This window comes from Sebastes fasciatus, chromosome 13, assembly GCF_043250625.1.
Source record: "Sebastes fasciatus isolate fSebFas1 chromosome 13, fSebFas1.pri, whole genome shotgun sequence".
NCBI classification, from domain to species: domain Eukaryota; kingdom Metazoa; phylum Chordata; class Actinopteri; order Perciformes; family Sebastidae; genus Sebastes; species Sebastes fasciatus.
Window position 1 is genome coordinate 4,086,774 of NC_133807.1, and position 12,710 is coordinate 4,099,483.

General features: G+C 40.9%; 1 protein-coding gene across 2 annotated transcripts in view; it reads left to right on the top strand.

The window, feature by feature from the left end:
* The window catches only part of septin12 (septin 12), an 85,998-nt gene that overhangs the window by 41,462 nt on the left and 31,826 nt on the right, over positions 1-12,710 (top strand). The window contains exon 1 of one of the 2 annotated variants that reach the window (XM_074657247.1): positions 4,294-4,417. The exons of the other annotated variant lie outside the window; for it this stretch is intronic. Coding sequence (XP_074513348.1) covers positions 4,381-4,417 — 37 coding nt within the window. The 5' untranslated portion in view covers positions 4,294-4,380. Of the gene's footprint in view, positions 1-4,293; positions 4,418-12,710 lie in introns of those variants that run through there. 2 annotated transcript variants of the gene reach the window in all.

Below are 12,710 nucleotides of genomic sequence, written 5' to 3' on the forward strand. Positions count from 1 at the left end.
ATATGCTGAAAGGTTATTATGGAATTTTTGCCAAATGATGCCAAAAATATACTGCCTACTGAAGCTTTAAGCTCGTGTTTACTCCTGCTTTCTGACAAAGCGTCAGCATGTGACAAGTTAGTATGAAAATGTGTTGGAAACACAGTCGTTTTTTTTCCATGCACTCGTTAGCATATTTGACCCGTATTAATATGTGACAGATACCTCACAGTGCACACGTATACAACAAAACACATAAATGAAAAAACAATGTCATTTAAATCCATTCTTTATAGCAACCTTTATTACTGTTACTGATAGATGTATTTAAAATGACCCACAAGGCCCACATGCTGGACAACTTTTGGAGTCTGATATAATATTTTTATGAATAAAAGCCGGAATTGTTTTTTTTCTTCTCAAAACTTTACTTTAAAATTGAAACTGTACTTTAAACAAGCCCACTCCCACTGACTGCTGCCAGTGTGTAGGTGCAGCGCTGTCCGTAGTACTGAAACGGAGCAGAGGAGATCGATAGACAGACAGAACACATCACTTAGGCTGTATTCGAAACCGCCTGCTACATACTACTGACCAACGCAGTATACAGTATACAGTACACAGTACATACTGCATACTGTCTTTATTCTTTATTCAGCCCCCTCAGTCACACAAAAAGTGTTTCTGTAACATTATAGTTATACATCCGTAACATACGTCTACGTCTGTTTCAATGCATAAGCCCCCCATCACCTCTGCGTGCTTTGAAATTATACTTTTGGAAACCCTGGAGTAGCAGCATTTGAAAATCGAGTACATTCAGACTCGTGACCACTGAGCACATCATGTTGTAGTAGCACCAGCTATAAGCAATATGCATCAGACTTTGCAGGATCGCTAGGAGATATGTGCCTGATGGTGTCGTCTAAAATTTTCTTCTTAACAAGAATAATCAGTTACAGAAACAGTATGTGTTGTACAGCATTAATCAAAATGGTAAGAGAAATGTGGACGTAATAGTTAGATGGTATAGCATATAATTAGTGTTATGTATTTGTTGGACAAAACAAACAAAACATATGTATTTTTAGCTTATGTCTAGGGTTAAGGAGTGAAAATGAAGCTTTATAAATGGCCACATGGTGACACTATCTGACACTTTGTTAACCTGATTTATAACGGTGGATTGACAGCTGGAGGAGAGAGACTCAGTGGTATCATCTGGCTGCAGCGGCCTGGTCTTTTGTGGTTGCATGTTGACACTTGCTACGAGTCACACACTCCACATTCCTCTACTAACCTCTCTGTGAGTGTGTGTGTGTGTGTGTGTGTCTATGTTAGGGCTGTGCTATAATTATAATACAAATATAATCAGCTTTTCAGTAAAATGACATTGTTTTACAAAATTCTGTTGTCAGGTGAATTATTCAACAAAACGAGTAATTGAAGCTCTACTCAGGAGAGTTAAAGGGTAACTTCTGTATTTTATTGTTTTGTTTGTGTCATGCCACTGACAGGCTCAGAGCATACTCAATACTTTTGGGGATATTTTATATCATAAGATGTTTGACACGAGAGGCAGTGTGTTGTTGTTAAAGTTCTTTTAATTGCTGCTAATTATTTGAACGGTCAACAATAATAATAATATAGGAGATTAGACATCTAGTGAAATGAGCATGTTAACAAGCTAGCCCCGGCCCGTCCTGTCTTGTAATACCACTCGGTCCAACATGAGAGGACCTAGAAGTAGAGCTGTCCGTGGGCTCGTTGAAGGTACAGGGTCCGTGTATAGTTTGTTTATTGGATTAAATCCAAAGTGGCAGAAACGGGAAAAAAAAGAAGTATTTTTGTCATCCCCACCGCCAGGCGACTACTTTGCCGGAGGGAGAGAGGCGTTGGCTCCTGGAGACGGACCTTCAGTTAGCGGTTAGCTGTAGCATTCAGCCAGCGGTGCAAGCCCCAGCGCTGTGGGTCTGATCCTAGTGGTACCGCCCCCAACTCCCTACCGGATCAGCAAACTCTCCGTTGCAGCCGTTACACAGGTTAGACGTCAGAGCTCCGCCGGCCCGCTGTGACTCCCGGCGCTGAGGTTTGTGCTGCTCCAGCTGCTAACTGAAGGTCCGTCTCCTGGAGCCACCGTCCCACCTTCGCGGAGAGGACAAAACAAAAATATGAGTCATTTTATCATTTCTGTCACTTTGGATTGAATCCAATCAAAGCGTACGTGGACCGTACAGCCCCGGTTAGTGGCACAGTAACAGACGGCTAACGTAAACTACAGGCCGACGACACACGTGAAGATTATAAGATAACAGTGTTGTTAGGCCCGAGCACTGACAACGTTGGGCAGCGAAGGCCCTATTGAAACTGTAGGAATCATCATCATCTTTTTCTTAATTAAAATGAATCGCCTTTTTGAGAGCCTTAAGGTGCTTGAAAAATTGGTAAAATTTGCACACTCATCCGACGCGGTTTAAAAATTATTATTTTAAGTGTCTCAAGCTGTTGTGTTGCGAAATGGCTCGCTAGCGCCCCCTACAAAGTTGGAAAAATAGAGCCCCTTGTTCCGGTTTTACCTACATGTATGAAATTTGGTGGCCATTTTGTTCCGTTTGCCATGAAACAGGAAGTTATTGTAACTCCAAAGTACGTAGTCCGATCTGCCCCAAATTTCTCAGGCGTGATAAGGGTCCAGTCCTGAGGACATTTACATGTCAATATTGAGTCACACTCATAGGGCCCCTACTGGCAACAGGAAATGACGTGTTTTCTATTTTAATGTACTCCTCCTAGCAGGTTGACCAGATCCACCTCAGATGTGGACAAAAAAGCCTTAAGACCTTGATGATGCATTATTGTGAAGACTGTGAGTTTTAGTTAAATGGCGTGGCATGGCGGCCATTTGGTATGATTAGACATGAAACTTACTTGTCAATATAAACTCATAGCCCCGCCCCTACATGTTAGCCCCGCCCCTTTTATAACTCATTAACCGTTTGTCGGATAGGTATACTATATATATATATATATATATATATATATAAATATATATATATATATGTGTGTGTATATATATATATATATATATATTTGTTTGGAGCATGGGACCAGAACTTACACATTGCACCTTTAATCTGAGTATCTTCATTTTCACTCATAATAATCAGTAGATATTGTCAAGTCAAGTCAATTTTATTTATATAGCCCAATATCACAAATCACACACTTTGATATAGGATTTTTGTGATTTGTGATATTGGGCTTAAAAAACTTGACTCGAGATGATGTTCATTCAGCAGCTATGATTCTGTAGAGTGGGATGAAGGAGTGGGATGGGAATGTGAAGTGTCTGGGAATCGTATAATGTGGGTGATGTAGGAATGCCGTCACCTCTCAGAGTTATGGGAAGACAAAGGAAGAGCAGGCCGACCACTTGACACAGCCCGCTGAGGACAGAAAGGCAGAAACAGGGACAGAGACGAGTGAGCTACTACCAATTTATTGTGATTTTGTTTCCACTTCAAACTACAAAGGCATGAGATCTGACAGAAATCTGAGGAAACTTCTGTCCAAGTTGATGGTAAAAAAATAAGCTTAACCTTGAATTAAAGAATAGGTTCTCATTTTTTTTTGTCTATCTTAAAGCAATGCTCCCATGCCCATATGTAGGCCTGCAGTGAAACAGCTTTAGGTTGCTGTAGTCATCCCTACAGTCCATAAAGTCCATTAAGAAATCCCTTCATAACAACCTTCCACTGTAAGGGATAGAGGACAAAACCCACAGTCCTTGTTCTGTTCAAAAAATGCGTTCTAAAATGTGTCTGAAGCTATAATGAGGCTTCGGTAATTGAATTCAAATAAAGTGGGTATCATCCAAAGTTCTGGGGTCTCATATATAACCGTTGCGTACGAGCAAAGCGGGGCCTGAAATGTGCGTATGCCACGCAAAAGCTGTGATCTATTAAAACAAACTTGACGGGAGAATGTGCGCAACTGTACGGAAACTCTGACCCATGCGTACACACATTATGGAGGCGGGGGAAACTGACGACTCAGACGCCGTCTACTAACCCTGTTTTCGGGCACGTTCGTGACGTCCAACGTGACACCAGAAGAAAAACAAAACAGAAAGGGCATATACTGGCAATGGGAAAGGAGTCTATCGCCTATTTTTAGGGTGTTCTGCATTTAAAACAGCTGCATATAACGCGCCAATTTTGGTGGAAAAGGGGTATTACAGTATGTTGTTTTTGAGTTATACAGCCAGCAGAAGATCTAACCAGGAAACAGTTTCCCCCACAGGCCAGGAAATGCATCATCCTCTGACACACACACACACACACAGTGGCACGCCCCTCCGCGCACACACAGGCAGTGATATGACATCCTGCCCAGTTGTATATGTGTGTCACTGCTGACTGCTGTGTCTCCATACCAGGTAAAGAACAGCTCTCTCCTTCCTGTTTTCAGCCCCTTTAAACAGCTTTTAACTGGACAACACAGTCCTCACGTTACATGTGCCGGATTCTTTTCACATGCTGCTTTTATTTACTCTGTTAGTCGGCCACTCGTTGCTCTGTGGTGAAAGTGTTCCTGGGTTGGCACTTCAGATCTGAACATGTGAAAACTAGTTTGCATGCTTGACAGCTGTGAGTTTGTTGGGGGAACAGAGAGAAGAGTATATAAATAACAGTTGAACTACTGTGCAAACAGAAATGAAAGGCTTATTGGATCTCATAATTAGATTTGTTGTAAGGCACAGGTTATTACTTAGGATTTTATGTCTGATGTTGAATGAACAGTTGTCTATTATCATCATAGTTAAAAAATAATGACCACAAACTGTCCATCATATGTCTGCATGAAGTGTTTGGGGTTCAGTTCCCAGTGTGTAGTACTGTAGGACACTGCTGTTACTTTATCAGGAGTTTCATTCCAGTTACAGCCTTTTGAAATCTATCATTTTAACAGAATTATGCTGCAATGCATTGGACTTTCTTTTACAGTTGTCAACAAATCCCATGAAAGGATCAAAACCACTCACTTCTCTATGCTGCGCTTGGCTCACTCAGCTCCAAGCCCATTGGTTTCTACTGAATATGTACAACTTAAAAACGGTTTACAAATATATATTTTCTTTTCTTTTTTTTTTTTAAAGCCTAGTGATTCCCTAAAACTGGGTACTGTAGTTTTTATTAAACGTTCCTCAAACAGGAGGGAAATAGTGCGGTAGTTGGGTACTATTTTAAGCAGCGGATAAAGTGGCAGTAAGCAGTAAATATTTGGCATCATTTGGCAAAAATTCCATAATAACCTTTCAGCTTATTGTAATTCAAGTGTTCTGAGAGAAAACTAGACTTCTGCACCTCCTCGTGGCTCTGTTTACAGGCTTTAGAACATTTTGACCAATCACAGGTCATTTCATAGAGAGAGCGTTCCTATTGGCTGTGCTCCGGCTGGTGGGCGGTGCTTGGTATTTCCTCAACTGATCTCAACATGGCTGCCGGGTCACAAACTTTCTCATTTTACAGCTAAACCGTGCACTACAAGATGATTCTGAAAAACATTTGAGGAGAGATATAGGCATTAACGTAACATAATATTGATTCATATTTGATCAGCGCTGCCTAGTTTGACCGTTTGATCGGAGTTTGCGAGTGATAGACGGCAGCTGGACGGCAGACTCCAGATCAGCTCTTACTGCTTGTTTTTCTCCGGTCTGTGAAATCTTGCAGATGCCGTTAGGAGCACGGGAGGACACAGAGGAACATGATTTTTCTCATGCACTACTGTCAGGATATAGTTTACTCCACTTCTACCCACTGCAGCTTTAATAACATTAAGATGCATGCACATGAGAAATAAAAATAAAACCAATAAAATAGATTAAGAAATATTTTTTTTAAACTAGATTAAATAAATAAAAAAAGCAAATAACATTTGGTGCTCTAGTGAGTATTTTCCCTGTATCAGGGTGGTGGATTGAGTCAAAATAAACATGTCACCCAGTATAACAGTGTGGCTCATTGATTTGTTTTTAATAGTTTCTGGACAACAATGGAGCTCTATGATATAGTGAGACACAATCACTGCCGGTGAAACTCAAACTCCGGTCAAACAGTCAAACTAGGCCGAGCTGATCAAATATGAATCAAGATTCTGTTAAGTTAATGCCTATTTCTCTCCTCAGATGTTGTCAGAATCATCTTGTAGCGTACTGTTTAGCTGTAAAATGAGAAAGTTTGAGACTCGGCTGCCATGTTGAACACAGTCAAGCAAAAACCAAGCACAGCCCACCGGCCGGAGCAAACTGAACAGTTCACTAAAATATGTTTCTGAAAACCTCTGTGGAGAGAAATAGGCGCTACAGTAACATAAACTGAATGAATGATCAGTGCTGCACAGTTTCGCAGTTTGATTGGCGGGATTGACAGCTGCGTTAGAGACTCCTCGGCTCGGATTGGTTGTTATGTTTTTGGAGTGCGCGTTGGAATCCTGCAAATGGGAGCACCAGGAGGAGGCAGAGGAACCTGATTTTTTCATAGAATATCTGTCTCATGTACTACTGTCAATGTATAGTGACAATTTGAGCAAATATGACAAACAGCTTTTATTTAAAAAAGTTACTGTTAGTTACTGACTGTAGCATTAAGTCACGTCCGAGAGACACGTCTGAGTTTTTTCACATAAAGTTGAGTTTCCTGTTTTGGAGTTTCATCAGCTCAGTTTTACTTCTGTGTGACAAGAGCATGCAATAGTGAGATTTTCTCGGTTTCCTAACAGACTTTTTTATTGCACAATTATAATCGTCCTAAGCGTCTTGGTTACTGTAAAACTTTTTACTAAGAAGTTGCACAATAACTTAAATGTTCAAAGATCATGGCTGTGTAGTGTCACCTTGCAGAAAATGTTTCTTACTCTAAAAGCATAATAGGCATTCAGGAAGAGCCATTTGAGTAGTAGCAACTGTGTCAATAGTTTAATTTACTTACAGGTAAACATTTTTCATAATGCTTACTTTATGATAACTATGACTAGTATTATTTTAGATTTTACAGCTCCTATAATTTACCACAGGCTATAATGCATCCGGAGCAGGGTACAATTTTATCACCCACCTCTCCCTATAATATTACTCTCATTCAAATGGGGCTTCAGATACATTTTTGAGCTGTGTTTAGTCGTAACACAAAGAGCAACTAAAAAACTGTGAGTGTAACGGCCTGTCCAGCCTGCTCGCCACGTGAGCGGCTGCCTCGCTCAACTGATGCGTGTCCCTTGCGTGGGTTGTCCACACCAGCAGCGTTTCTGCATAGAGTTTGCCTTTCGTAATGGCAATTTCATTTAAATATAAATATCATTTATATGTGGACAGGCCATAAGGTTGCGGTCAAAAAGTCTTTTTCTCTTCGGAAGATGCCTAACTGAGTGAAATGACCCGAAGTATCCAAGAGGCCGCCGTGATAAGAGCTTGTGGAATTCTCTAAATGCTAAGGAAAGATGCTTCAATGCTTCCCTTCTTATCTCCTTTAGCATAGTGAACACTGGACCATCCTCTACCAAAGGAAAGGAGATAATGCTGTCCCACAATCCCTTGTGGCAGCGACATTTATAGCGACGCACCATTTGGCCCTCACACTTTAATTGTACACTAAGGATAAATTGAAAACATCCTTCTTCGGAGGTGTGATTCTGTTTTGGACTTGAATAACTACTTGAATTGCACAGCGCTGAGTTTGTCGCTTTACTCATTTTCTATGTGTTATAAATAAAGTTGCTTAAAAAAAAAAACATCCGCCAGATTCTCTTAACACCGCGGTTGTCTTTTCCTCCTTATGAACACCTCTTTCCTTGACCTCGTGACGTTTCTCATCAAGGTCATGGAAAAGTGGTTAGGAAGAGTTGACAGCTCAGGATGGGTATGAGTTGTACAGAGAGGGTAACCTAAACGTTAATAAGAGTTCATCACTTTTTTCAAAGTAACGTCATCAATGAGACATTATGCTGCTTCTCGAGTAAGAGCACAGTTACAGTACATGATGGTACACGCATGCCATGATGACCCTTCATTCAAAATGAGAACATGTAGTCGCCCGTCCCTTAACACCTAATTCTGAGCAAACATGAGATATGGCAGTTTGTTGTAGGGGAGTGGTGAAATTAACTGGAAATGTGAATCAGTTCAGTGTTTCCCAGGGCATGGCGTTGTAGAAGTAGTGGCATTTCTCTTGCATGAAGACAATTTTTTATAGTGCGCTCGCTAAGCATGTCCTGCCAGGAGGTTTCTATGTCTGCCGGCACCAGAAGGGCTCTTGAGGCTTCAGTAGGCGACATAGTGCTATGAGGTGAGGTGTCTCAACATTTAGGAAAATACACTTTTATTGAACATAGTAAATGAACTTGTATAACCACACTGTTCTATTATCAAACAGTGTTATTTTATCTAAATGTAATGACATTTTCAATGATAAGATAACTTACATTTAGGACATTTCTTTTAGGGAATCCTATCCAAATAATATGCAACTTTAATATCTCTAAGGGAATATGTTGTCTTAGAGATTGACAGCTTTTGTCATGGTGGCCCTCGTGGATAAGGCCCGCCTCCAGGAAGTAGAAAAAAAGTAGAATAGCTACTATCTTTGTACTTTGAGGTACGTCTACACTTGCATACACAGAGGGAGGAGGAGAGGATTATAAGATGCTTAGAGCTGGTGTTAGGAACATAAACAGGTCATTGGTGATTGCTAATTTACCTTTGCCTTATACTCATTACTCATTACTGAACAGAGCTTGAACGCATCATAATGTAACTCAGTGGAACCTCCGTACATTAGCTTTTAGTTCCGGTGCTGCCAACGTTACGAACTCTTCTCCTGCCAATTTCAAGTTTTCCACACGGATTTGTTGTTCACAGTGTAGCATTATCAGGAATCTGCAACTAGAAATAATGAATGCCGATCTCCTGATCAGATTTCTTTATTGAATATCGTCCGATATTGATTGCCAGTGAAACTTTATTTCACGCTATGATGGTTAAACTTTTATAATTCACATGCATGCCGAACCGAGAGGTTAAAGCACTCCTCTGGTTACGGCGGTTAGTTTCTAAAGAGATAAAACGGAGCCCTCTCCTCTCCTCTCCTCTCATCTCCTCTCATCTCGTCAAAAAAAAGATTAATTCAGCAGCAGCAGCGGCGGTCATATTTTTGCAGTGCTGCAGCGTTGTATAGGGGAAACACTGTAGTTAACTGAAAATGCATGGAAGTCATTTTAATGTGGGTGAATAATATGGAAACAGTAGAATTATACTGCAGCCTATGACATTGTTTGACAGTTCCCCAGACTAATTGGAAATCAGATAAGAAGCATCCGCTCAAAACGACAAGCTGCGCACTTGACCTGAAAACAGTTTATGAGTCTGAACGTGAGTGTCTGATAGTTTTGCAGCAGATGAAGTGAAAAATCACAAAGATAATTTTCATAATAGAGGCACACTTCCCCATTTTCACTTTCTCCGCCTCTTCCTGTAAATACACACTTCCATCTGTTGTTTCTGACTTTAAAGTGGGACGACAGAACACAAAAATTCATAATAGATCTTTATTAATCTATAAGAGAATGCATTTACTTCTTGTCACAAGTGACATACAAATAGAAACTATCAAGGTTTGAGTCAAGAAAATGTATTAATAAATAGTAGTATTGTAATGACATTGAACGAAGCTTGCAGATGCTCCTGTAGCTGCTGTGCGGTAAGATTAAAGTAACCCCCAACCTCACACCTGAAACCGCACAGCAGCATTGCACAGAACTAAATCCAGTTTTCTCTTTATCGGTGCAGAAGACCTGTCACCTGTCCTGACCATAATGTCTGTCTCAAAGTTCAGTGACACAAAAGACAACGTGACAAAACGACATGTTTGGTAATGGAATCTTAAGGCTAAGATAATCATAAAATATATTTACTAAGCTTCCTACGTTTAAGAGGTGTTCCCTAAACACGCTGTAGCATGTTAAGTTTGAAGTTAAGTTACGATTAAGTTAAGTTACGATTACATTTGTCCTAACCAAACACAAAAAAAACTGACTGCAGCACTGTGATAGAGGAAGTGTCAAAGTAAAGGATATTTGGCTACACCTATGATATCATATTAATGTCTTTTGGCTAAAATACCACATTTCCTGATGTTCTGTTTTAATCCCAGGGGGCATTTGCCGGCTGCAGGTGTTATATGCATATTCTCTGATAGACAATTTCCATTTTCTTATGCATGCTGCAGAAACAGTGACATATTTATGAAACTTATAAGAGCATCGATGCTTGATTTAATTTTTAATTTGTGCTTAAGGACAACATATGCCAGCGAGCAGGAGCTACGAACAAAGTTTACTTTATTAAACCTACTTTCACCCGAGAAAATCTTCAGATATACTCCGAAACGGACGCATACATGGACAGCTGCGGACCCCATGGACGTGTGGTAGTTCTGTTATACTGTCTGTCTGCTTGGAGGACACATTGCACACATGCAAACCACGCAGTCACAGTCGATCCCGCACTTGCAGACGTGGAGAGTATAAATTTGGCTTAACGTGTATCATAAGGCAGCAAGCTGAAAACTCTGTTGACTGAACAGGGAGATCATTTTTGTATAATTAGTGTGTAGAACATTTCTGTTGCAACTAAGATTAATATTTGCTTTACGTTCTATTTAGAATCCTTTAAAGAGGACATGAAACTTGTGGCGGCACTTGCAGTAGCCAAATGTATTAGAAAAACCACCTTGCATAAAATCAGATTTAATATTTAATATGACCAATTTATTTTTGTAACTTCTACCAAGCGATCTAGCTAGCGAGCTGCCATGTTGGAGAGATGCCATCGCATATGTAACGAGTTTGGTTCGCCTCTGTTCGCCTCCAGCAGTGGATGGTCAGACTGAACATTTTGGGTTGAAAAAAGATAGAAGATATTGTTCCAAAAATATATTATTGTGCCTTACGTTGGTTCGTGATGGCTATGATATTTTTGCCACCAGCCATTGTGTGACGCCTTTTTGGCAGTTAATATGGAAAAATTTCCCACCGTTATGATAACATAACGGATAACATATGAAGACGCAACGAGAGAAATTTTCAAAAGAAGAAATCCTAAAACAGGAGAAAGAACGCAGGAAAAGCTTAAAGACCCTACAGAAACCAGACCACCTATAGGCAAAACCCTGGCGCTGTGAGTGCTCAGTAAATACCAGATGAACTTATCAGCATTAGTATCAACATCTGGATGGTATGAGGGCACTGTTTAGAGATATTGTAGTGCCTGAACCAAAACCCAAAATGTTGGATGGTCAAAAAGGGAACTTTGAAAAGGTGGAAATAAAGAGAGAGAAGAAAGTGGTACAAGCAGGAGGTAGGGGGAACGAACTTGTGGGAAGCAGACGAATGATGCCCCTTTATGTAATCACAGTGGAATTCTACTAATTGATTTTAAAGGTCCCATATTTTAAAAGTGAGACTTTCATGTCTTTTATATTATAAAGCAGGTTTAAGTGCTGTATAAATACTGTGAAAGTATCAAAACACTCAATCCATGCAGAAATACACACAGCCTGTATTCAGAAACTGTCAGGATTTCTGTCGATTTGTGATGTCACAAATCTACAATATTTAGACAATTTCAAAGTTTTGAACGTAAACATACTAAATGTATCCCGGTTTATTTCCTGTTGCAGTGTATGTGAATGACATCAGCTGACAGGATGTAAACATGGACCAAAGCTGTTTCCTAGCAACGTAATTCCGTTGCCATTACGTTGAAATGCGCTAAAACGGAGCGTTTCAGGCAGAGCGTGAATACAGGTAAATTCAGACAGACAGTATGAGAAAAATAATGTTATTTTTGAACATTAAAGCATGTAAACCTGTTCTAGTAGAAACCCAAAATACAAACATGAACCTGAAAATGAGCACGATATGGGACCATTAAGGCCCCGACACACCAAGCTGACAGTCAGCTGTCGGCCAATTTCGGGCCGTCGCTGAGCGTCTTGTTGGCCTGGTTTTTGCGGTGTGTCCCGTTTACTGCCGGCTCTAGTCTGCCCGTGTCGGTTGTTTCGCGGCCGATTCGACATGTTGAATCGCAGTCTGTGAGAGAAATCCCTCTGATTGGCTGTTCAGCTTAAACGAATCAGTGCACGAGAAGAGCAACAGAAGTGAGGAAAAGCAAGCCAACGAGTAAAGTCAAGAGGACACACACAAACAGAAGGCTCTTCTCAGTTTTCATCCATCTGGAATGAAGCTACGTGGTGATGGAGAGCTGTGTGAAAATGGTCGGCAGACGCCGCTTTGTTTCATGTACGTATCGTAACAACAGCCTGTATATCCGCTGTCCTCTGTCTTCCGGTGTCCCCTTTTTGAATGACGAATACATACTACCGCCGCCTGCTGGTGTGGAGAGTTATTTCCTCTCTGCAGGCGCAGAACGTACGTGGTAGTTGGCCAGTGGATGTAGTCTTCTTTTTGGCCAAGACACAGGTGACGTGAGGCGACGCGATGCGAGACGAAGCAACGCAAGGCGACGCAAGACGAGGCGACGCGATGTGAGGCGATGTGAGGCGATGTGAGGCGATGCAAGGCGACGTGAGGCCGCGAGTTCTTAGATGTTGCTTTGGTGTGTCTGGGCCTTTATAGGTCGGTTACAGAGCCACTTGGAACTGTACCCTGCACCT